Source organism: Oncorhynchus nerka, linkage group LG20 (assembly GCF_034236695.1).
Source record: "Oncorhynchus nerka isolate Pitt River linkage group LG20, Oner_Uvic_2.0, whole genome shotgun sequence".
NCBI classification, from domain to species: domain Eukaryota; kingdom Metazoa; phylum Chordata; class Actinopteri; order Salmoniformes; family Salmonidae; genus Oncorhynchus; species Oncorhynchus nerka.
The window spans coordinates 26,814,446-26,837,409 of NC_088415.1; the positions used below are offsets into that span (position 1 = coordinate 26,814,446).

At 47.1% G+C, this 22,964-nt stretch overlaps 1 protein-coding gene across 5 annotated transcripts in view; it reads left to right on the forward strand.

Moving 5' to 3' along the window:
- Positions 1–22,964, forward strand: part of LOC115124333 (voltage-dependent L-type calcium channel subunit alpha-1D-like) — a 231,158-nt gene that overhangs the window by 202,091 nt on the left and 6,103 nt on the right. For all 5 annotated transcript variants that reach the window (XM_065005347.1, XM_065005346.1, XM_065005348.1 and 2 more), the window contains 11 exons: positions 51–178; positions 896–992; positions 1,115–1,217; positions 1,648–1,749; positions 4,948–5,084; positions 9,005–9,121; positions 9,704–10,050; positions 10,860–10,886; positions 11,027–11,167; positions 20,944–21,104; positions 22,722–22,846. In XM_065005347.1, coding sequence (XP_064861419.1) covers positions 51–178; positions 896–992; positions 1,115–1,217; positions 1,648–1,749; positions 4,948–5,084; positions 9,005–9,121; positions 9,704–10,050; positions 10,860–10,886; positions 11,027–11,167; positions 20,944–21,104; positions 22,722–22,846 — 1,485 coding nt within the window. The remainder of the gene's footprint in view (positions 1–50; positions 179–895; positions 993–1,114; positions 1,218–1,647; positions 1,750–4,947; positions 5,085–9,004; positions 9,122–9,703; positions 10,051–10,859; positions 10,887–11,026; positions 11,168–20,943; positions 21,105–22,721; positions 22,847–22,964) is intronic.

Genomic DNA, 22,964 nt, shown 5'->3' on the forward strand with positions numbered 1-22,964 from the left:
GAAAACAGAAAGGTAATCCCTTACTGACACACTGTATACCTCTGTTTTAGATCATCAACTTGTTTGTTGCTGTCATCATGGATAACTTTGACTATCTGACGCGTGATTGGTCCATTCTGGGCCCTCACCACCTGGATGAGTTTAAAAGGATCTGGTCTGAGTACGACCCTGAGGCCAAGTGAGTCTGCATTACCATCTGGACATAGAGTACACATACACACACACACCCCTGCAGTCATTCATTTACATTGGTTCTCACTGTGTGTTGTTTCTGTATTTGGTGTCTCTTTCAGTAGTGTGTTGGTTTCAGTGTCTGTGTGACTGTGTCTCTTTCAGTAGTGTGTTGGTTTCAGTGTCTGTGTGACTGTGTCTCTTTCAGTAGTGTGTTGGTTTCAGTGTCTGTGTGACTGTGTCTCTTTCAGTAGTGTGTTGGTTTCAGTGTCTGTGTGACTGTGTCTCTTTCAGTAGTGTGTTGGTTTCAGTGTCTGTGTGACTGTGTCTCTTTCAGTAGTGTGTTGGTTTCAGTGTCTGTGTGACTGTGTCTCTTTCAGTAGTGTGTTGGTTTCAGTGTCTGTGTGACTGTGTCTCTTTCAGTAGTGTGTTGGTTTCAGTGTCTGTGTGACTGTGTCTCTTTCAGTAGTGTGTTGGTTTCAGTGTCTGTGTGACTGTGTCTCTTTCAGTAGTGTGTTGGTTTCAGTGTCTATGTGACGGTGTCTCTTTCAGTAGTGTGTTGGTTTCAGTGTCTGTGTGACTGTGTCTCTTTCAGTAGTGTGTTGGTTTCAGTGTCTGTGTGACTGTGTCTCTTTCAGTAGTGTGTTGGTTTCAGTGTCTGTGTGACGGTGTCTCTTTCAGTAGTGTGTTGGTTTCAGTGTCTGTGTGACTGTGTCTCTTTCAGGGGCAGGATAAAGCATCTGGATGTGGTGACCTTGCTGAGACGCATCCAGCCCCCTCTAGGCTTCGGCAAGCTGTGTCCACACAGAGTGGCCTGCAAGGTGTGTCTGAACACCCAAACAGCACAAACACACATCACACACATATTACATAACGTGTTCATATTGCGAGCTCAATCTTGCCCTGGTTAACTCATATGTTGCATGACCGTAACTCCTTTTAGAGACTGGTTGCAATGAACATGCCCCTGAACAGTGATGGCACGGTCATGTTCAATGCCACTCTGTTTGCCTTGGTGAGGACCGCTCTGAAGATCAAAACTGAAGGTGAGCACTGGGAGAAAACACAGTGATGTCTGAATGAGGACATACTATGAAGTCCATCGGACAGTATCATCCCACAGTATTTCTGATGGCGTATTTCCACTAAGGACTTACCCCAGTGTTTTACCCAAACCGCTCAGATTTTTGTGTTTCCACTGCCACGGCCCGGCTCCAGTTTCTCTCTGGCCCATGTCCTCAGTAGACCTGCTCTGACTTAAAGTCAAGCTTCACAAGTCCTCAGTGTCAGACTTAGCTATGTGGAAACACAGTTCCCAAAGAATAACATTAGAGCCCACATTACCATAATCACTGTCGACACACTGGTGCTGTAATGGAAACACCCAATGAATGTACTCAAAATACTCTTATACAGTGGCCTGCTCAATAGCTGTCTTGATTGGTCCAAATCATTTACCAAGTGTTGGTTTCCTAGGCAACTTGGAACAGGCCAATGAGGAGTTGCGAGCGGTCATCAAGAAGATCTGGAAGAGGACCAGCATGAAACTGCTGGACCAAGTGGTGCCCCCTGCAGGCGGTCAGTAAAATGGCTCCCGCCTCCATGTGTCTATGGTGTCTGTCAACAGTAACTGTACAGTAGATTCTACGTCATGGCTAGCGCGGCTAAAGAGAGACTTTCTCATGTCAGACTGCCCTCTATACCTGCACATGCTCAATTGTTACGTACACTTTAAACATACAAATGCGCTGTGCAAAACTACATAGCTAAGCAGTGTTATGTGCTGTGTGTGTAATCATGTTGGCGATCCTACACTCCAGGCTAACCTTCAACAAAGTTTTCCCTCAGCAGTGGTATTACACAGGATATATACATGGAACTCAAAGCATATACTCAGCAGTCACACCTTGAAAATCAACAAATTCATTGACATTAGTGATCCATGGCCTTACTAACCATGTGAAACAGATTGCTTCGACAAGTTATTGACAGACAGTTGAGACTTCACTTCCTGTTTTGTGTGTGAATAGCTGTAAAAGTCCCAGTTGTTAGATCACAGATAAGAGCTGGATCAGATAGGGGATGAGACAGAAAGTGCAGACTGTCACTTAAGTTCGGCGAAACTCACCTTATCTCACTCTCACAGTGTGGTCACATGCTCATTACAGCCCGACTCTGGGACATGCTAGTGATACTCAGGCCAGGCTCAATCTTATATGGCTCCTTATTCACTTCATTGTGCACCAAGCAGTGTACTCTATAGGAAGGGGATATCGCAGCACCCATGTGTTTCTGTCAAATGCCATGCTGAACTGTTGTTCTGTATACTGCTTGGTTGACCTGAGCCATGCTGACCTATACAGTCTGTGGTGCTGTGCTGTGTTGTACTATGCTGATGATGACCAACCTGTGGTGTTCTTCACTGTGCCAATAGTTTATTTTCATTGTTATCCTTTGCTGCACAATATTTTCTGATTTAACTCCGATGCTTGGCTTGTTCTAGCATTGCATGCTCTGCTATTGTTGACTAACTCCTCTTGTTCTCTCTCGCTCTCTCTCTTTCTGGCCAAGCTTCTCTCCTCCACAGCTTTCCCTCCTCCTCTTTCCCCTCTTCCATAGTCTCTTCTGCTCTCTCACTCTCTCTGCCGTCCGGAATTTCCTGCAGCAGTTCTGTTTTTGGCCGGTGGCATGGAACTAGAGTTGCCTCTCTCCTGTGCCCTAGTTGTCCCCAGTCTGCTTACTAACTAGCTGAGTGACACAGATTGCTGCTTCCCTGTTCTGCACTGCTTCCCTGGCCTGCAGGTCTCTTAACAGTTTAGATATTCTTCTCTTTCTGCTGTAGTCTTCTTGCTAGGTGCTTCTAACTGTGGCAGTATCCCTGTACTGTAGCTAAGCCTTAGATACTGTAGGTGGATGTGTAGCTGTTTGATAGACTCGTATGTTTAGTAAATGTGGTTGTGTTGGTTTGAAAGAAAACGAGCGTTGCGCCGCATCATATCATGATTTTGTGGTATGATGACAGTATTGAGTTGAGGTTAGTGTCTGTTTGGCTGTTTACAGTTCTATGTTTCAGAACTGTTCATATTGTGATTCTACCAGATACTCTAGTGCAAGGATGGGCAACTTTGATCGGGTGGGGTCCACAAAAATCTGAACTCATCATGAGGAGCCGCAGTGGCTCGCTGGTCAGCTTACCTACATACATACATACATACATATACTGTATACAGTACCAATCAAACGTTTGGACACACCAACTCATTCAAGGGTTTTTCTTTATTTTTTACTGTTTTCTACATTGTAGCATAATAGTGAAGACATCACAACTATGAAATAACACATCATGTAGTAACCAAAAATATTTGTATATTTGAGATTCTTCAAAGTAGCCACCCTTTGCCTTGCTGACAGCTTTGCACACTCTTGGCATTCTCTCAAACAGCTTCACCTGAAATGCTTTTCCAACAGTCTTGAAGGAGTTCCCACATATGCTGAGCACTTGTTGGCTGCTTTTTCTTCACTCTGCGGTCCAACTCATCCCAAACCATCTCAATTGTGTTGAGGTCCGGTGGTTGTGGAGGCCAGGTCATCTGATGCAGCACTCCATCATGCTCCTACTTGGTCAAATAGCCCTTACACAGCCTGGAGGTGTGTTGCGTCATTGTCCTGTTGAAAAACAAATGATAGTCCCACTAAGAGCAAACCATATGGGATGGCGTATCGCTGCAGAATGCTGTGGTAGCCATGCTGGTTATTGCCTTGAACAGACAGTGTCACCAGCAAAGCACCCTCACACCATCACACCCCCTCCTCCATGTTTCACGTTGGGAACCACACATGCAGAAATCAACCGTTCACCTACTCTGCGTCTCATAAAGACACAACGGTTGGAACCAAAAATCTCAAACTTGGACTCATCAGACCAAACGACAGATTTCTACCGGTCTAATGTCCATTGCTCATGTTTCTTAGCCCAAGCAAGTCTCTTCTTCTTATTGGTGTCCTTTGGTAGTGGTTTCTTTCCAGCAGTTCGACCATGAAGAAACTTTCAAAGTTTTTGACTGACCTTCATGTCTTAAAATAATGATGGACTGTCGTTTCTCTTTGCTTATTTGAGCTGGTCTTGCCATAATATGGACTTGGTCTTTTACCAAATAGGGCTATCTTCTGTATACCACTCCTACCTTGTCACAACACAACTGATTGGCTCAAATGCATTAAGAAGGACAGACAATCCATAAATTAACTTTGAACAAGGCACACCTGTTAATTGAAATGCATTCCAGGTGACTACCTCATGAAGCTGGTTGAGAGAATGCCAAGAGTGTGCAAAGCTGTCATGAAGGCAAAGGGTGGCTACTTTGAAGAATCTCAAATATAAAATATATTTTAAACACTTTTTTGGTTACTACATGATTCCATATGTGTTATTTCATAGTTTTGATGTCTTCTCTATTATTTTACAATGTAGAAAATAGTAGAAAATTAAGAAAAACCCTTGAATGAGTAGGTGTGTCCAAACTTCTGACTAGTCCTGTATACTGTATATGAAAAAAAATGTTGGGTTTCTGCGGAATATCAGTTATTCAAAACAGACTCATGATAAAGACAGCATACATGTATATGATATTCAGCCAATTGTTGGAGTGCTCTGAAGAGTTCCTATAGGAGAGGTAGAGGACCATTGTGTCTTCGGGCCTAGTGTTATTTCCCAGGATGCTGTGCGGCGTGGTGCGGTGCTGACAGTGGAGGCGTTTGTGTGGTCTGTTCACCTAGATGACGAGGTAACCGTGGGGAAGTTCTATGCTACCTTCCTGATACAGGACTACTTCAGGAAATTCAAGAAACGCAAAGAGCAAGGCCTGGTTGGAAGACACTCGTTCTCCAGCCTGAACTCCACCATCGCCCTCCAGGTGAGTCTCAACTGCTGTACTGTTCTGTATTGGACTGTACCATTCCACCTCCTCTAGAGTTGTCAATAGTTACCAAACTGGGCCTCCCGGGTGGTGCAGTGGTCTAAGGCAGCTGTGCCACCAGAGATTCTGGGTTCGAGCCCAGGCTCTGTTGCAGCCGGCCGCGACCGGGAGGTCCATGGGGCGACGCACAATTGTTTTATTTTAATACCAAACTCACACTATTATGGCCAATCTGTGTACACTCTACACAACAAGTCAGTTTATTTCAACTGCAGATACCTGTACAATTTAAAAGATAATAACCTTTGAAACTAACTGATAGGACTTACAAACCAAAATATGTGGCTAATTTAGTAAGATAATAATACATTAATATGGGTAAACAATATGTAACTGCTATTTAGCGATTGGTTGAATCACACTAGTGCTGCTTTGTCCAATCACCACTGGACATCTGCAAAGCAGCAGGCCACTACACCTGAACACAATGTTGCTTCCCTGGCCTGCACTGTGCTATGTCACCTCTAGCCACGCTTACATCTGCAAAGCAGCAGGCCACTGCACCTGAACACAATGTTGCTTCCCTGGCCTGCACTGTGCTATGTCTCCTCTAGCCACGCTTACATCTGCAAAGCAGCAGGCCACTGCACCTGAACACAATGTTGCTTCCCTGGCCTGCACTGTGCTATGTCACCTCTAGCCACACTTACATCTGCAAAGCAGCAGGCCACTACACCTGAACACAATGTTGCTTCCCTGGCCTGCACTGTGCTATGTCACCTCTAGCCACACTTACATCTGCAAAGCAGCAGGCCACTACACCTGAACACAATGTTGCTTCCCTGGCCTGCACTGGCTATGTCACCTCTAGCCACGCTTACATCTGCAAAGCAGCAGGCCACTACACCTGAACACAATGTTGCTTCCCTGGCCTGCACTGTGCTATGTCACCTCTAGCCACGCTTACATCTGTGCTGTCCAACTCTGGTCCGACCAAGCTGACTCCACACTCCAAGACTGCTTCCATCACGTGGACTGGGATATGTTTCGTATTGCGTCAGATAACAATATTGACGAATACGCTGATTCGGTGTGCGAGTTCATTAGAACGTGCGTTGAAGATGTCGTTCCCATAGCAACAATTAAAACATTCCCTAACCAGAAACCGTGGATTGATGGCAGCATTCGCGTGAAACTGAAAGCACGAACCACTGCTTTTAATCAGGGCAAGGTGTCTGGTAACATGACCGAATACAAACAGTGCAGCTATTCCCTCCGCAAGGCTATCAAACAAGCTAAGCGTCAGTACAGAGACAAAGTAGAATCTCAATTCAACGGCTCAGACACAAGAGGCATGTGGCAGGGTCTACAGTCAATCACGGACTACAATAAGAAATCCAGCCCAGTCACGGACCAGGATGTCTTGCTCCCAGGCAGACTAAATAACTTTTTTGCCCGCTTTGAGGACAATACAGTGCCACTGACACGGCCTGCAACGAAAACATGCGGTCTCTCCTTCACTGCAGCCGAGGTGAGTAAGACATTTAAACGTGTTAACCCTCGCAAGGCTGCAGGCCCAGACGGCATCCCCAGCCGCGCCCTCAGAGCATGCGCAGACCAGCTGGCCGGTGTGTTTACGGACATATTCAATCAATCCCTATACCAGTCTGCTGTTCCCACATGCTTCAAGAGGGCCACCATTGTTCCTGTTCCCAAGAAAGCTAAGGTAACTGAGCTAAACGACTACTAGTAACTAGCACTCACTTCCGTCATCATGAAGTGCTTTGAGAGACTAGTCAAGGACCATATCACCTCCACCCTACCTGACACCCTAGACCCACTCCAATTTGCTTACCGCCCAAATAGGTCCACAGACGATGCAATCTCAACCACACTGCACACTGCCCTAACCCATCTGGACAAGAGGAATACCTATGTGAGAATGCTGTTCATCGTCTACAGCTCGGCATTCAACACCATAGTACCCTCCAAGCTTGTCATCAAGCTCGAGACCCTGGGTCTCGACCCCGCCCTGTGCAACTGGGTACTGGACTTCCTGACGGGCCGCCCCCAGGTGGTGAGGGTAGGCAACAACATCTCCTCCCCGCTGATCCTCAACACTGGGGCCCCACAAGGGTGCGTTCTGAGCCCTCTCCTGTACTCCCTGTTCACCCACGACTGCGTGGCCACGCACGCCTCCAACTCAATCATCAAGTTTGCGGACGACACAACAGTGGTAGGCTTGATTACCAACAACGACGAGATGGCCTACAGGGAGGAGGTGAGGGCCCTCGGAGTGTGGTGTCAGGAAAATAACCTCACACTCAACGTCAACAAAACTAAGGAGATGATTGTGGACTTCAGGAAACAGCAGAGGGAACACCCCCTATCCACATCGATGGAACAGTAGTGGAGAGGGTAGCAAGTTTTAAGTTCCTCGGCATACACATCACAGACAAACTGAATTGGTCCACTCACACAGACAGCATCGTGAAGAAGGCGCAGCAGCGCCTCTTCAACCTCAGGAGGCTGAAGAAATTTGGCTTGTCACCAAAAGCACTCACAAACTTCTACAGATGCACAATCGAGAGCATCCTGGCGGGCTGTATCACCGCCTGGTACGGCAACTGCTCCGCCCTCAACCGTAAGGCTCTCCAGAGGGTAGTGAGGTCTGCACAACGCATCACCGGGGGCAAACTACCTGCCCTCCAGGACACCTACACCACCCGATGTTACAGGAAGGCCATAAAGATCATCAAGGACATCAACCACCCAAGCCACTGCCTGTTCACCCCGCTATCATCCAGAAGGCGAGGTCAGTACAGGTGCATCAAAGCTGGGACCGAGAGACTGAAAAACAGCTTCTATCTCAAGGCCATCAGACTGTTAAACAGCCACCACTAACATTGAGTGGCTGCTGCCAACACACTGACACTGACACTGACTCAACTCCAGCCACTTTAATAATGGGAATTGATGGGAAATTATGTAAATATATCACTAGCCACTTTAAACAATGTTACCTTATTTAATGTTACTTACCCTACATTATTCATCTCATATGCATATGTATATACTGTACTCTATATCATCGACTGCATCCTTATGTAATACATGTATCACTAGCCACTTTAACTATGCCACTTTGTTTACATACTCATCTCATATGTATATACTGTACTCGATACCATCTACTGTATCTTGCCTATGCTGCTCTGTACCATCACTCATTCATATATCCTTATGTACATATTCTTTATCCCCTTACACTGTGTATAAGACAGTAGTTTTGAAATTGTTAGTTAGATTACTTGTTGGTTATTACTGCATTGTCGGAACTAGAAGCACAAGCATTTCGCTACACTCGCATTAACATCTGCTAACCATGTGTATGTGACAAATAACATTTGATTTGATTTGATTAGATCTGCAAAGCAGCAGGCCACTACACCTGAACACAATGTTGCTTCCCTGGCCTGCACTGTGCTATGTCTCCTCTAGCCACACTTACATCTGCAAAGCAGCAGGCCACTACACCTGAACACAATGTTGCTTCCCTGGCCTGCACTGTGCTATGTCACCTCTAGCCACACTTACATCTGCAAAGCAGCAGGCCACTACACCTGAACACAATGTTGCTTCCCTGGCCTGCACTGTGCTATGTCACCTCTAGCCACACTTACATCTGCAGACTATATCCTTTCTTACCTGCTTCTGGAAACAATCAGAGATAAAGAGAATGTTGTTCCTCAGAAATGATTTAGTCTTGTATCAACTCTAGATTAGCAGTGCTGTGCACACTCACCCTGATTAACAAAGCACCTCTGATGTGTCTGTGTGTACTGTATGTGTCTGACCTTATGCTTCAGTTCATGTGTTCCTGCCAGCTCTCAGCTGCTCTCTTGTCGTCGTTGCAGGCTGGCCTCCGCACACTGCATGATATTGGGCCCGAAATTCGCCGAGTCATATCATGTGACCTGCAAGACGAGGGCCTTGTAGACATGAATGCAGAAGAAGATGACGAGGTGTCTAGGGTAAATCACTGTCCCAGTTCATTCAATAGATGCGCTTGGTTTAACTCACCCGACACTTAGAATTAGTCTTTTACAGCCAATGGAATGGTCCCAAACTCAGTTCACATGGTTGCTAGCTGAGCTGAATCAAGTGCCGCAATGAAAACAGTTACTTTGTTGGTCCACTCTTTGGCCAGTGGGAAGAGCTTGCCTATTGACTCAGTCACAACATCACTCTGAGATGGTGACAATAATGTCATTTCCATTGTATGATTGACAGAGAGGAATCAAGTCTCGTTGAGACTAGTTTAAAGATGATAACACTCATAGTGCCTGATAACCCAGAACACACAGTAGATGATACTTATTCAACCCAGTGGTTTTAAAGTTACTCCACTTACATAAAATGTTTTGCACACAAACCTTCACTAAATGCACTGTTCATTTAATACCCTCATTACCTGTTGAACATCATTTAGTGAAGATCGTAATTAAAACCTCAATGGCCGTTCCTTACCACCAGGACAGACCCAAAGCCAGTGGTTAAGTTTGGTCACTGTGTTTTTATGGTCGCCTGTACTGACCCGAGTGTTGTCTCTACAGAGGAACGGCGTGCTGTTCGCCAACCACACCAATCACGTTAACGGGGAACACCGGGGTTCTGTCACCCAGCGGCCCCTCCAGGTCCTGCCTCCTTCCTGCCACGCATTCGTGGAGCCCTCTCAGGTTGGCTCTGAGGAAGGGGCTGGTGACCCCCACCCCTACAACTCCCCCATGTCCTCCAACGCCAACCTCAACAACGCCAACATCCCCACCCTTCCCTCCCTGACCAAAGGGGGTCAGCGGTGCTGTCTCCGCCGCGAGCACTCGTCCGCTAATGGGGCACCCTCCTCCAGCTCGCACCGCAAGAGTGTTGACTTCGACACCCTCACCACGGTCCAGTCTGCAAGGTAACTTAGGATGCTGCTTTCTTGGCTAGGTCTCCCGAGTAAATGACCTCTCTTAAACTCAAAGGGACTTCCTGGTTAAAGGTTACATCATATTATGGTTCTCTTCATTTTTAATGCAGTAGTCAATGAATGTATGCACTGTAAAATGTATACAATGTAAAAGATGTTGAATGTATATAATGTAAAAGATGTTGATTCAATGTACAATTGTAAGGCAACAAGGTGCAAGAAGATAGTGAGTTCACTCAACAACATTTTCACACAAAAAAAAGTGTTTTCTCAACCAATATTTTTGGAGTAAGTTGCCGATCCTATTGCAGCTGGTTGCCTTACAATTGTACATTGAATCAACATCTTTTTTTTTACATTGTGCTAATGAACTAGGGGATTATTGTAGGTTTGAATTCATGTGTGATGAGAACAGTGGTTTTTTGCTTGCGTAAGGTCTAGGAGCTGTGGAGCTCAATGAGATCAACCCCATGACAACAGATGTGGATCTGAATAGGGCGTTTGGGTTTTAAAGTTGTTTCCCCCATCACATCCTTACCACAGCTATGTCTTTCACATATCCTGGCCTTTCATAGAATGGATCTTTTCTGCACCGTTCATTCTTGCACCACTAAGAGCTCTTTATGTTGAAATCCTGGAATTGTGTGTATCTATCAGTAACACACACACTCCAGACCCATTCATTTTATGTCCAGGATTATTATTTCTGTTTGTCTCACATTGTCTTTGTCATTGCATGCCCTTCCCCTCCCCTGTCCCAAATCCACATTTCCTTCACCACAACGTGCTTGCTTGGACAGGAGGCTCTACTATGAGACCTACATTAGGTATGTGTGTGAAACTACTGTTTCACCCTTTAATGACCCCGATCTCGCATTGGTTTATAATGATCTGCTTTACTGAGATACTATATCTCAATCACCTGATGTGATTGGTGTCTGGTTGAACTTTGACCCTTTGACCCCAGGTCAGAATCAGGGGGTGTTCTGTACCCAACCATCCGTAGAGAGAAGCCAGGGGGAGCGGACAGTGATGATGACAAGGGCTCAGGGGAATACTTCAGTGGAGAGGAGTACCAGGAGGACGACCTCATGTTGCACAAGGACAGGTATCACCTGGAAACCACTTCTCCTCTGCTCTCCTCTACTACACTGTCCTCTACTGTCCCCCACTGTCCTCTACTGTCCTCTACTCTAATGTCCTCTACGGTACTGTCCTCTACTGTCCTCCACTGTCCTCTACTCTACTGTCCTCTACTGTAGAGTCCTCTACTGTCCTCTATTGTCCTCTACTGTCCCCCACTGTCCTCTACTGTCCTCTACTCTACTGTCCTCTACGGTACTGTCCTCTACTGTCCTCCACTGTCCTCTACTCTACTCTACTCTACTCTACTGTCCTCTACTGTCCTCTACTGTACTGTCCTCTACTGTCCTCTACTCTACTGTCCTCTACTGTCCTCTACTCTACTGTCCTCTACTGTAGTGTCCTCTACTGTCCTCTACTCTACTGTCCTCTACTCTACTCTACTGTCCTCTACTGTCCTCTACTCTACTGTCCTCTACTGTCCTCCACTGTCCTCTACTGTCCTCTACTCTACTCTACTCTACTCTACTCTACTGTCCTCTACTGTACTGTCCTCTACTGTCCTCTACTGTCCTCTACTGTACTGTCCTCTACTGTCCTCTACTGTACTGTCCTCTACTGTCCTCTACTGTACTGTCCTCTACTGTCCTCTACTCTACTGTCCTCTACTGTACTGTCCTCTACTGTCCTCTACTCTACTGTCCTCTACTGTCCTCCACTGTCCTCTACTCTACTGTCCTCTACTGTCCTCTACTCTACTCTACTCTACTCGACTGCACTGTCCTCTACTCTGCTCTCCTCTACTCTACTGTCCTCTACTGTACTCTACTCTCCTCTCCTCTACTACACTGTCCTCTCCTCTACTCTGCTCTCCTCTACTGTCCTCTACTCTACTGTCCTCTGCTCTCCTCTACTCTCTTCTCCTCTCATCTACTGCACTGTCCTCTACTCTCATCTCCTCTCCTCTACTGTCCTCTACTCTACTGTCCTCTACTCTCATCTCCTCTCCTCTACTGTCCTCTACTCTACTGTCCTCTACTCTACTGTCCTCTACTCTCATCTCCTCTCTTCTACTGTCCTCTACTGCACTGTCCTCTACTCTCCTCTACTGCACTGCACTGCACTGTCCTCTCCTCTCCTCTCCTCTACTCTACTCTACTCTACTCTACTGCACTGTCCTCTATTCTGCTCTCCTCTACTCTAATGTCCTCTACTCTACTGTCCTCTACTCTACTACACTGTCCTCTACTCTCCTCTACTCTACTCCACTGTCCTCTACTCTACTCCACTGTCCTCTACTCTACTCTCCTCTACTGCACTGCACTGTCCTCTACTCTGCTCTCCTCTCCTCTCCTCTCCTCTCCTCTCCTCTCCTCTCCTCTCCTCTCCTCTCCTCTCCTCTCCTCTCCTCTCCTCTACTCTACTCTACTCTACTGCACTGTCCTCTATTCTGCTCTCGTCTACTCTAATGTCCTCTACTCTACTGTCCTCTACTCTACTACACTGTCCTCTACTCTCCTCTACTCTACTCTACTCCACTGTCCTCTACTCTACTCTACTCTCCTCTACTCTACTGCACTGTTCTCTACTCTGCTCTGCTCTCCTCTCCTCTCCTCTCCTCTCCTCTCCTCTCCTCTCCTCTCCTCTCCTCTCTCCTCTCCTCTCCTCTCCTCTACACTCCTCTACTCTCCTCTACTGCACTGTCCTCTATTCTGCTCTCCTCTACTCCAATGTCCTCTACTCTACTGACCTCTACTCTACTCTACTCTCCTCTACTGTAGTGTCCTCTACTCTCCTCTCCTCTTCTGTCCTCTACTCTACTGTCCTCTACTGCACTGTTCTTTACTCTACTCTCCTCTACTGTCCTATACTCTGCTCTACTGCACTCTCCTCTACTCTACTGTCCTCGCCTCTACTCTACTCTGCTCTACTCTACTCTCCTCTCCTCTACTCTCCTCTACTCTACTGTCCTCTACTGTACTGTACTGTACTGTCCTCTACTCTCCTCTCCTCTCCTCTCCTCTCCTCTCCTCTCCTCTACGCTACGCTACTCTACTCTACTCTACTGTCCTCTCCTCTCCTCTACTCTACTGTACTCTCCTCTACTGTTCTCTTCTCTCCTCTATTCTCCTCTCCTGTTCTCTCCTCTATTCTACTGTACTCTCCTCTACTCTACTGTACTCTCCTCTCCTCTATTCTCCTCTCCTGTACTCTCCTCTACTGTTCTCTCCTCTCCTCTATTCTCCTCTCCTGTTCTCTCCTCTACTCTACTGTACTCTCCTCTACTGTTCTCTTCTCTCCTCTATTCTCCTCTCCTGTTCTCTACTCTACTGTACTCTCCTCTACTGTTCTCTTCTCTCCTCTATTCTCCTCTCCTGTTCTCTCCTCTACTCTACTGTACTCTCCTCTACTGTTCTCTTCTCTCCTCTATTCTCCTCTCCTGTTCTCTACTCTCCTGTTCTCTCCTCTACTGTTCTCTTCTCTCCTCTATTCTCCTCTCCTGTTCTCTCCTCTACTCTACTGTACTCTCCTCTACTGTTCTCTTCTCTCCTCTATTCTCCTCTCCTGTTCTCTACTCTACTGTACTCTCCTCTACTGTTCTCTTCTCTCCTCTATTCTCCTCTCCTGTTCTCTCCTCTACTCTACTGTACTCTCCTCTACTGTTCTCTTCTCTCCTCTATTCTCCTCTCCTGTTCTCTACTCTACTGTACTCTCCTCTACTGTTCTCTTCTCTTTTCTATTCTCCTCTCCTGTTCTCTACTCTACTCTACTGTTCTCTCCTCTACTCTACTGTCCTCTCCTGTTCTCTACTCTCCTCTACTGTTCTCTTCTCTCCTCTATTCTCCTCTCCTGTTCTCTCCTCTACTCTACTGTACTCTCCTCTACTGTTCTCTTCTCTCCTCTATTCTCCTCTCCTGTTCTCTCCTCTCCTCTATTCTCCTCTACTGTTCTCTACTCTCCTCTATTCTCCTCTACTGTTCTCTTCTCTTTTCTATTCTCCTCTCCTGTTCTCTACTCTCTACTCTACTGTACTGTCCTCTACTGTACTGTCCTCTACTGTCCTCTACTCTACTCTACTCTACTCGACTGCACTGTCCTCTACTCTGCTCTCCTCTACTCTACTGTCCTCTACTGTACTCTACTCTCCTCTACTACACTGTCCTCTCCTCTACTCTGCTCTCCTCTACTGTCCTCTACTCTACTGTCCTCTGCTCTCCTCTACTCTCTTCTCCTCTCCTCTACTGCACTGTCCTCTACTCTCATCTCCTCTCCTCTACTGTCCTCTACTCTACTGTCCTCTACTCTCATCTCCTCTCCTCTACTGTCCTCTACTCTACTGTCCTCTACTCTCATCTCCTCTCCTCTACTGTCCTCTACTCTACTGTCCTCTACTCTCATCTCCTCTCCTCTACTGTCCTCTACTGCACTGTCCTCTACTCTCCTCTCCTCTTCTGTCCTCTACTCTACTGTCCTCTACTGCACTGTTCTTTACTCTACTCTCCTCTACTGTCCTATACTCTGCTCTACTGCACTCTCCTCTACTCTACTGTCCTCGCCTCTACTCTACTCTGCTCTACTCTACTCTCCTCTCCTCTACTCTCCTCTACTCTACTGTCTCTACTGTACTGTACTCTACTGTCCTCTACTCTCTCTCTCTCTCCTCTCCTCTCCTCTCCTCTCCTCTCCTCTCGCTACGCTACTCTACTCTACTCTACTGTCCTCTCCTCTCCTCTACTCTACTGTACTCTCCTCTACTGTTCTCTTCTCTCCTCTATTCTCCTCTCCTGTTCTCTCCTCTATTCTACTGTACTCTCCTCTCTACTCTACTGTACTCTCCTCTCCTCTATTCTCCTCTCCTGTACTCTCCTCTACTGTTCTCTCCTCTCCTCTATTCTCCTCTCCTGTTCTCTCCTCTACTCTACTGTACTCTCCTCTACTGTTCTCTTCTCTCCTCTATTCTCCTCTCCTGTTCTCTACTCTACTGTACTCTCCTCTACTGTTGTTCTCTTCTCTCCTCTATTCTCCTCTCCTGTTCTCTCCTCTACTCTACTGTACTCTCCTCTACTGTTCTCTTCTCTCCTCTATTCTCCTCTCCTGTTCTCTACTCTCCTGTTCTCTCCTCTACTGTTCTCTTCTCTCCTCTATTCTCCTCTCCTGTTCTCTCCTCTACTCTACTGTACTCTCCTCTACTGTTCTCTTCTCTCCTCTATTCTCCTCTCCTGTTCTCTACTCTACTGTACTCTCCTCTACTGTTCTCTTCTCTTTTCTATTCTCCTCTCCTGTTCTCTACTCTACTCTACTGTTCTCTCCTCTACTCTACTGTCCTCTCCTGTTCTCTACTCTCCTCTACTGTTCTCTTCTCTCCTCTATTCTCCTCTCCTGTTCTCTCCTCTACTCTACTGTACTCTCCTCTACTGTTCTCTTCTCTCCTCTATTCTCCTCTCCTGTTCTCTCCTCTCCTCTATTCTCCTCTACTGTTCTCTACTCTCCTCTATTCTCCTCTACTGTTCTCTTCTCTTTTCTATTCTCCTCTCCTGTTCTCTACTCTACTCTACTGTACTGTCCTCTACTGTACTGTCCTCTACTGTCCTCTACTCTACTCTACTCTACTCGACTGCACTGTCCTCTACTCTGCTCTCCTCTACTCTACTGTCCTCTACTGTACTCTACTCTCCTCTACTACACTGTCCTCTCCTCTACTCTGCTCTCCTCTACTGTCCTCTACTCTACTGTCCTCTGCTCTCCTCTACTCTCTTCTCCTCTCCTCTACTGCACTGTCCTCTACTCTCATCTCCTCTCCTCTACTGTCCTCTACTCTACTGTCCTCTACTCTCATCTCCTCTCCTCTACTGTCCTCTACTCTACTGTCCTCTACTCTCATCTCCTCTCCTCTACTGTCCTCTACTCTACTGTCCTCTACTCTCATCTCCTCTCCTCTACTGTCCTCTACTGCACTGTCCTCTACTCTCCTCTACTGCACTGCACTGCACTGTCCTCTCCTCTACTCTACTCTACTCTACTGCACTGTCCTCTATTCTGCTCTCCTCTACTCTAATGTCCTCTACTCGACTGTCCTCTACTCTACTACACTGTCCTCTACTCTCCTCTACTCTACTCCACTGTCCTCTACTCTACTCTACTCTACTCTACTCTCCTCTACTGCACTGCACTGTCCTCTACTCTGCTCTCCTCTCCTCTCCTCTCCTCTCCTCTCCTCTCCTCTCCTCTCCTCTCCTCTCCTCTCCTCTCCTCTACACTCCTCTACTCTCCTCTACTGCACTGTCCTCTATTCTGCTCTCCTCTACTCCAATGTCCTCTACTCTACTGACCTCTACTCTACTCTACTCTCCTCTACTGTAGTGTCCTCTACTCTCCTCTCCTCTTCTGTCCTCTCCTCTACTGTCCTATACTCTGCTCTACTGCACTCTCCTCTACTCTACTTTCCTCGCCTCTACTGCACTGTCCTCTACTCTGCTCTACTGCACTCTCCTCTACTCTACTGTCCTCGCCTCTACTCTACTCTGCTCTACTCTACTGTCCTCTCCTCTACTCTCCTCTACTCTACTATCCTCTACTGTACTGTACTGTACTGTCCTCTACTCTACTGTCCTCTCCTCTCCTCTCCTCTCCTCTCCTCTCCTCTACGCTCCTCTACGCTCTCTCTCTCCTCTCCTGCTCTCTCTCTCTACTCTACTGTCCTCTCCTCTCCTCTACTCTACTGTACTCTCCTCTACTGTTCTCTTCTCTCCTCTATTCTCCTCTCCTGTTCTCTCCTCTATTCTACTGTACTCTCCTCTACTCTACTGTACTCTCCTCTCCTCTATTCTCCTCTCCTGTACTCTCCTCTACTGTTCTCTCCTCTCCTCTATTCTCCTCTCCTCTATTCTCCTCTCCTGTTCTCTCCTCTACTCTACTGTACTCTCCTCTACTGTTCTCTTCTCTCCTCTATTCTCCTCTCCTGTTCTCTACTCTACTGTACTCTCCTCTACTCTACTGTACTCTCCTCTCCTCTATTCTCCTCTCCTGTACTCTCCTCTACTGTTCTCTCCTCTCCTCTATTCTCCTCTCCTCTATTCTCCTCTACTGTTCTCTCCTCTACTCTACTGTACTATCCTCTACTGTTCTCTTCTCTCCTCTATTCTCCTCTCCTGTTCTCTACTCTACTGTACTCTCCTCTACTGTTCTCTTCTCTCCTCTATTCTCCTCTCCTGTTCTCTCCTCTACTCTACTGTTCTCTCCTCTACTGTTCTCTTCTCTCCTCTATTCTCCTCTCCTGTTCTCTACTCTACTGTACTCTCCTCTACTGTTCTCTTCTCTTTTCTATTCTCCTCTCCTGTTCTCTACTCTACTCTACTGTTCTCTCCTCTACTCTACTGTCCTCTCCTCTACTCTACTGTTCTCTCCTCTACTCTACTGTCCTCTCCTCTCCTCTACTGTTCTCTTCTCTACTCTACTGTACTCTCATCTACTGTTCTCTTCTCTCTTCTATTCTCCTCTACTCTCCTCTACTCTACTCCACTGTCCTCTACTCTACTCTACTCTCCTCTACTGCACTGCACTGCACTGTCCTCTACTCTCCTCTCCTCTGCTCTCCTCTCCTCTCCTCTCCTCTCCTCTCCTCTCCTCTCCTCTCTCTACTCTACTCTACTCTACTGCACTGTCCTCTATTCTGCTCTCGTCTACTCTAATGTCCTCTACTCTACTGTCCTCTACTCTACTACACTGTCCTCTACTCTCCTCTACTCTACTCTACTCCACTGTCCTCTACTCTACTCTACTCTCCTCTACTCTACTGCACTGTTCTCTACTCTGCTCTGCTCTGCTCTCCTCTCCTCTCCTCTCCTCTCCTCTCCTCTACTCTCCTCTACTGCACTGTCCTCTATTCTGCTCTCCTCTACTCCAATGTCCTCTACTCTACTGACCTCTACTCTACTCTACTCTCCTCTACTGTAGTGTCCTCTACTCTCCTCTCCTCTTCTGTCCTCTACTCTACTGTCCTCTACTGCACTGTTCTTTACTCTACTCTCCTCTACTGTCCTATACTCTGCTCTACTGCACTCTCCTCTACTCTACTTTCCTCGCCTCTACTGCACTGTCCTCTACTCTGCTCTACTGCAATCTCCTCTACTCTACTGTCCTCGCCTCTACTCTACTCTGCTCTACTCTACTCTCCTCTCCTCTCCTCTCCTCTCCTCTCCTCTCCTCTCCTCTCCTCTCCTCTCCTCTCCTCTCCTCTCCTCTCCTCTACGCTACGCTACTCTACTCTACTCTACTGTCCTCTCCTCTCCTCTACTCTACTGTACTCTCCTCTACTGTTCTCTTCTCTCCTCTATTCTCCTCTCCTGTTCTCTCCTCTATTCTACTGTACTCTCCTCTACTCTACTGTACTCTCCTCTCCTCTATTCTCCTCTCCTGTACTCTCCTCTACTGTTCTCTCCTCTCCTCTATTCTCCTCTCCTGTTCTCTCCTCTACTCTACTGTACTCTCCTCTACTGTTCTCTTCTCTCCCTCTATTCTCCTCTCCTGTTCTCTACTCTACTGTACTCTCCTCTACTGTTCTCTTCTCTCCTCTATTCTCCTCTCCTGTTCTCTCCTCTACTCTACTGTACTCTCCTCTACTGTTCTCTTCTCTCCTCTATTCTCCTCTCCTGTTCTCTACTCTACTGTACTCTCCTCTACTGTTCTCTTCTCTCCTCTATTCTCCTCTCCTGTTCTCTCCTCTACTCTACTGTACTCTCCTCTACTGTTTTCTTCTCTCCTCTATTCTCCTCTCCTGTTCTCTCCTCTACTCTACTGTACTCTCCTCTACTGTTCTCTTCTCTCCTCTATTCTCCTCTCCTGTTCTCTACTCTACTGTACTCTCCTCTACTGTTCTCTTCTCTTTTCTATTCTCCTCTCCTGTTCTCTACTCTACTCTACTGTTCTCTCCTCTACTCTACTGTCCTCTCCTCTACTCTACTGTTCTCTCCTCTACTCTACTGTCCTCTCCTCTACTCTACTGTTCTCTCCTCTACTCTACTGTCCTCTCCTCTACTCTACTGTTCTCTCCTCTACTCTACTGTCCTCTCCTCTACTCTACTGTTCTCTCCTCTACTCTACTGTCCTCTCCTCTACTCTACTGTTCTCTCCTCTACTCTACTGTCCTCTCCTCTACTCTACTGTTCTCTCCTCTACTCTACTGTACTCTCATCTACTGTTCTCTTCTCTCTTCTATTCTCCTCTCCTGTTCTCTCCTCATTTCTACTGTACTCTCCTCTATTCTCCTCTCCTCTATTCACCTTTCCTCTCCTCTATTCTCCTATCTTGTACTCTCCTCTACTCTACTGTACTATCCATATTCTCCTCTATTCTTCTCTCCTGTGCTCTCCTCTGTTCTCCTCTAATGTGCTCTCCTCTATTCTCCTCTACTGTGCTCTCCTCTATTCTCCTCTACTGTGCTCTCCTCTATTCTCCTCTACTGTGCTCTCCTCTATTCTCCTCTACTGTGCTCTCCTCTATTCTCCTCTACTGTGCTCTCCTCTATTCTCATCTACTGTGCTCTCCTCTATTCTCCTCTACTGTCCTCTCCTCTACTCTACTGTTCTCTCCTCTACTCTACTGTACTCTCATCTACTGTTCTCTTCTCTCTTCTATTCTCCTCTCCTGTTCTCTCCTCATTTCTACTGTACTCTCCTCTATTCTCCTCTCCTCTATTCACCTTTCCTCTCCTCTATTCTCCTATCTTGTACTCTCCTCTACTCTACTGTACTATCCATATTCTCCTATATTCTTCTCTCCTGTGCTCTCCTCTGTTCTCCTCTAATGTGCTCTCCTCTATTCTCCTCTACTGTGCTCTCCTCTATTCTCCTCTACTGTGCTCTCCTCTATTCTCCTCTACTGTGCTCTCCTCTATTCTCCTCTACTGTGCTCTCCTCTATTCTCCTCTACTGTGCTCTCCTCTATTCTCCTCTACTGTACTCTCCTCTATTCTCCTCTACTGTACTCTCCTCTACTGTGCTCTCCTCTATTCTCATCTACTGTGCTCTCCTCTATTCTCCTCTACTGTGCTCTCCTCTATTCTCCTCTACTGTGCTCTCCTCTATTCTCCTCTACTGTGCTCTCCTCTATTCTCCTCTACTGTGCTCTCCTCTATTCTCCTCTACTGTGCTCTCCTCTATTCTCCTCTACTGTACTCTCCTCTACTGTGCTCTCCTCTATTCTCATCTACTGTGCTCTCCTCTATTCTCCTCTACTGTGCTCTCCTCTATTCTCCTCTACTGTGCTCTCCTCTATTTCCTCTACTGTGCTCTCCTCTATTCTCCTCTACTGTGCTCTCCTCTATTCTCCTCTACTGTACTCTCCTCTATTCTCCTCTACTGTGCTCTCCTCTATTCTCCTCTACTGTGCTCTCCTCTATTCTCCTCTACTGTGCTCTCCTCTATTCTCCTCTACTGTACTCTCCTCTTTTCTACTGTACTCTCCTCTATTCTCCTCTACTGTGCTCTCCTCTATTCCCCTCTACTGTGCTCTCCTCTATTCTCCTCTACTGTGCTCTCCTCTATTCTCCTCTACTGTACTCTCCTCTATTCTCCTCTACTGTACTCTCCTCTATTCTCCTCTACTGTACTCTCCTCTTTTCTACTGTAACTCTCCTTTATTCTCTTCTCTTCTATTCTCCTCTACTCTCCTCTCCTCTATTATCCTGTGCTCTCCTCTCTTCTATTCTACTCTACTGTACTCTACTCTATCAGTACCTGTCCAGATTTTGCTGCTTTTGACAAGGTGATTGTTTACTGATGTTGTTGTCTGGTTGTTGCTCAGGATGCCCCATAGGGAGTTTCAAGACCTTCAAACTGACTTGGACACAAATGCATCGAGGGGTTACCATCAACCGGATAGTCTCTATGACGACGACCAACAACCCATTTACCAAGATGGTGGGCGGTCGCCAAAGCGACGGTTGTTCCCCTCTACACCCCAGGGTGAGGTCCCTTGGTTACCATAGTGATTCAATCAGGGGTGTCACTGATTGGCTGATAAAGATGATGATGGAACACTCAAAGGGCTTTACATTGTAATGAGATCCATAAATGTAAATGACAGGTGTCTCTCCTGTGTTTAAACCTCCAGCACCCCACATACCCTCCTTCAACTGTCTCTCCTGTGTTTAAACCTCCAGCACCCCACAGACCCTCCTTCAACTGTCTCTCCTGTGTTTAAACCTCCAGCACCCCACATACCCTCCTTCAACTGTCTCTCCTGTGTTTAAACCTCCAGCACCCCACAGACCCTCCTTCAACTGTCTCTCCTGTGTTTAAACCTCCAGCACCCCACAGACCCTCCTTCAACTGTCTCTCCTGTGTTTAAACCTCCAGCACCCCACAGACCCTCCTTCAACTGTCTCTCCTGTGTTTAAACCTCCAGCACCCCACAGACCCTCCTTCAACTGTCTCTCCTGTTTTAAACCTCCAGCACCCCACATACCCTCCTTCAACTGTCTCTCCTGTGTATAAACCTCCAGCACCCCACAGAACCTCCTTCAACTGTCTCTCCTGTGTTTAAACCTCCAGCACCCCACAGACCCTCCTTCAACTGTCTCTCCTGTGTTTAAACCTCCAGCACCCCACAGACCCTCCTTCAACTGTCTCTCCTGTGTTTAAACCTCCAGCACCCCACATACCCTCCTTCAACTGTCTCTCCTGTGTTTAAACCTCCAGCACCCCACAGACCCTCCTTCAACTGTCTCTCCTGTGTTTAAACCTCCAGCACCCCACAGACCCTCCTTCAACTGTCTCTCCTGTGTTTAAACCTCCAGCACCCCACAGACCCTCCTTCAACTGTCTCTCCTGTGTTTAAACCTCCAGCACGCCACAGACCCTCCTTCAACTGTCTCTCCTGTATTTAAACCTCCAGCACCCCACAGACCCTCCTTCAACTGTCTCTCCTGTGTTTAAACCTCCAGCACCCCACAGACCCTCCTTCAACTGTCTCTCCTGTGTTTAAACCTCCAGCACCCCACAGACCCTCCTTCAACTGTCTCTCCTGTGTTTAAACCTCCAGCACCCCACAGACCCTCCTTCAACTGTCTCTCCTGTGTTTAAACCTCCAGCACCCCACAGACCCTCCTTCAACTGTCTCTCCTGTGTATAAACCTCCAGCACCCCACAGACCCTCCTTCAACTGTCTCTCCTGTGTTTAAACCTCCAGCACCCCACAGACCCTCCTTCAACTGTCTCTCCTGTGTTTAAACCTCCAGCACCCCACAGACCCTCCTTCAACTGTCTCTCCTGTGTTTAAACCTCCAGCACCCCACAGACCCTCCTTCAACTGTCTCTCCTGTGTTTAAACCTCCAGCACCCCACAGACCCTCCTTCAACTGTCTCTCCTGTGTTTAAACCTCCAGCACCCCACAGACCCTCCTTCAACTGTATCTCCTGTGTTTAAACCTCCAGCACCCCACAGACCCTCCTTCAACTGTCTCTCCTGTGTTTAAACCTCCAGCACCCCACAGACCCTCCTTCAACTGTCTCTCCTGTGTTTAAACCTCCAGCACCCCACAGACCCTCCTTCAACTGTCTCTCCTGTGTTTAAACCTCCAGCACCCCACAGACCCTCCTTCAATTTTGAGTGTCTGCGGAGACATAGCAGTCAGGATGATGACATCCCCTTGACCCCTTCTGTTCCCCATCGAACAGCTCTACCCCTGCATCTGATGCAGCAACAGGTGGGTACCACTGAACCAAACTGATGGCTACCCATATGCACTGAAAGACTTACTCTCACACAATTAGCTTACAAAATATTGACACAACTCACTGCACATACACACAAACATGTGCGAG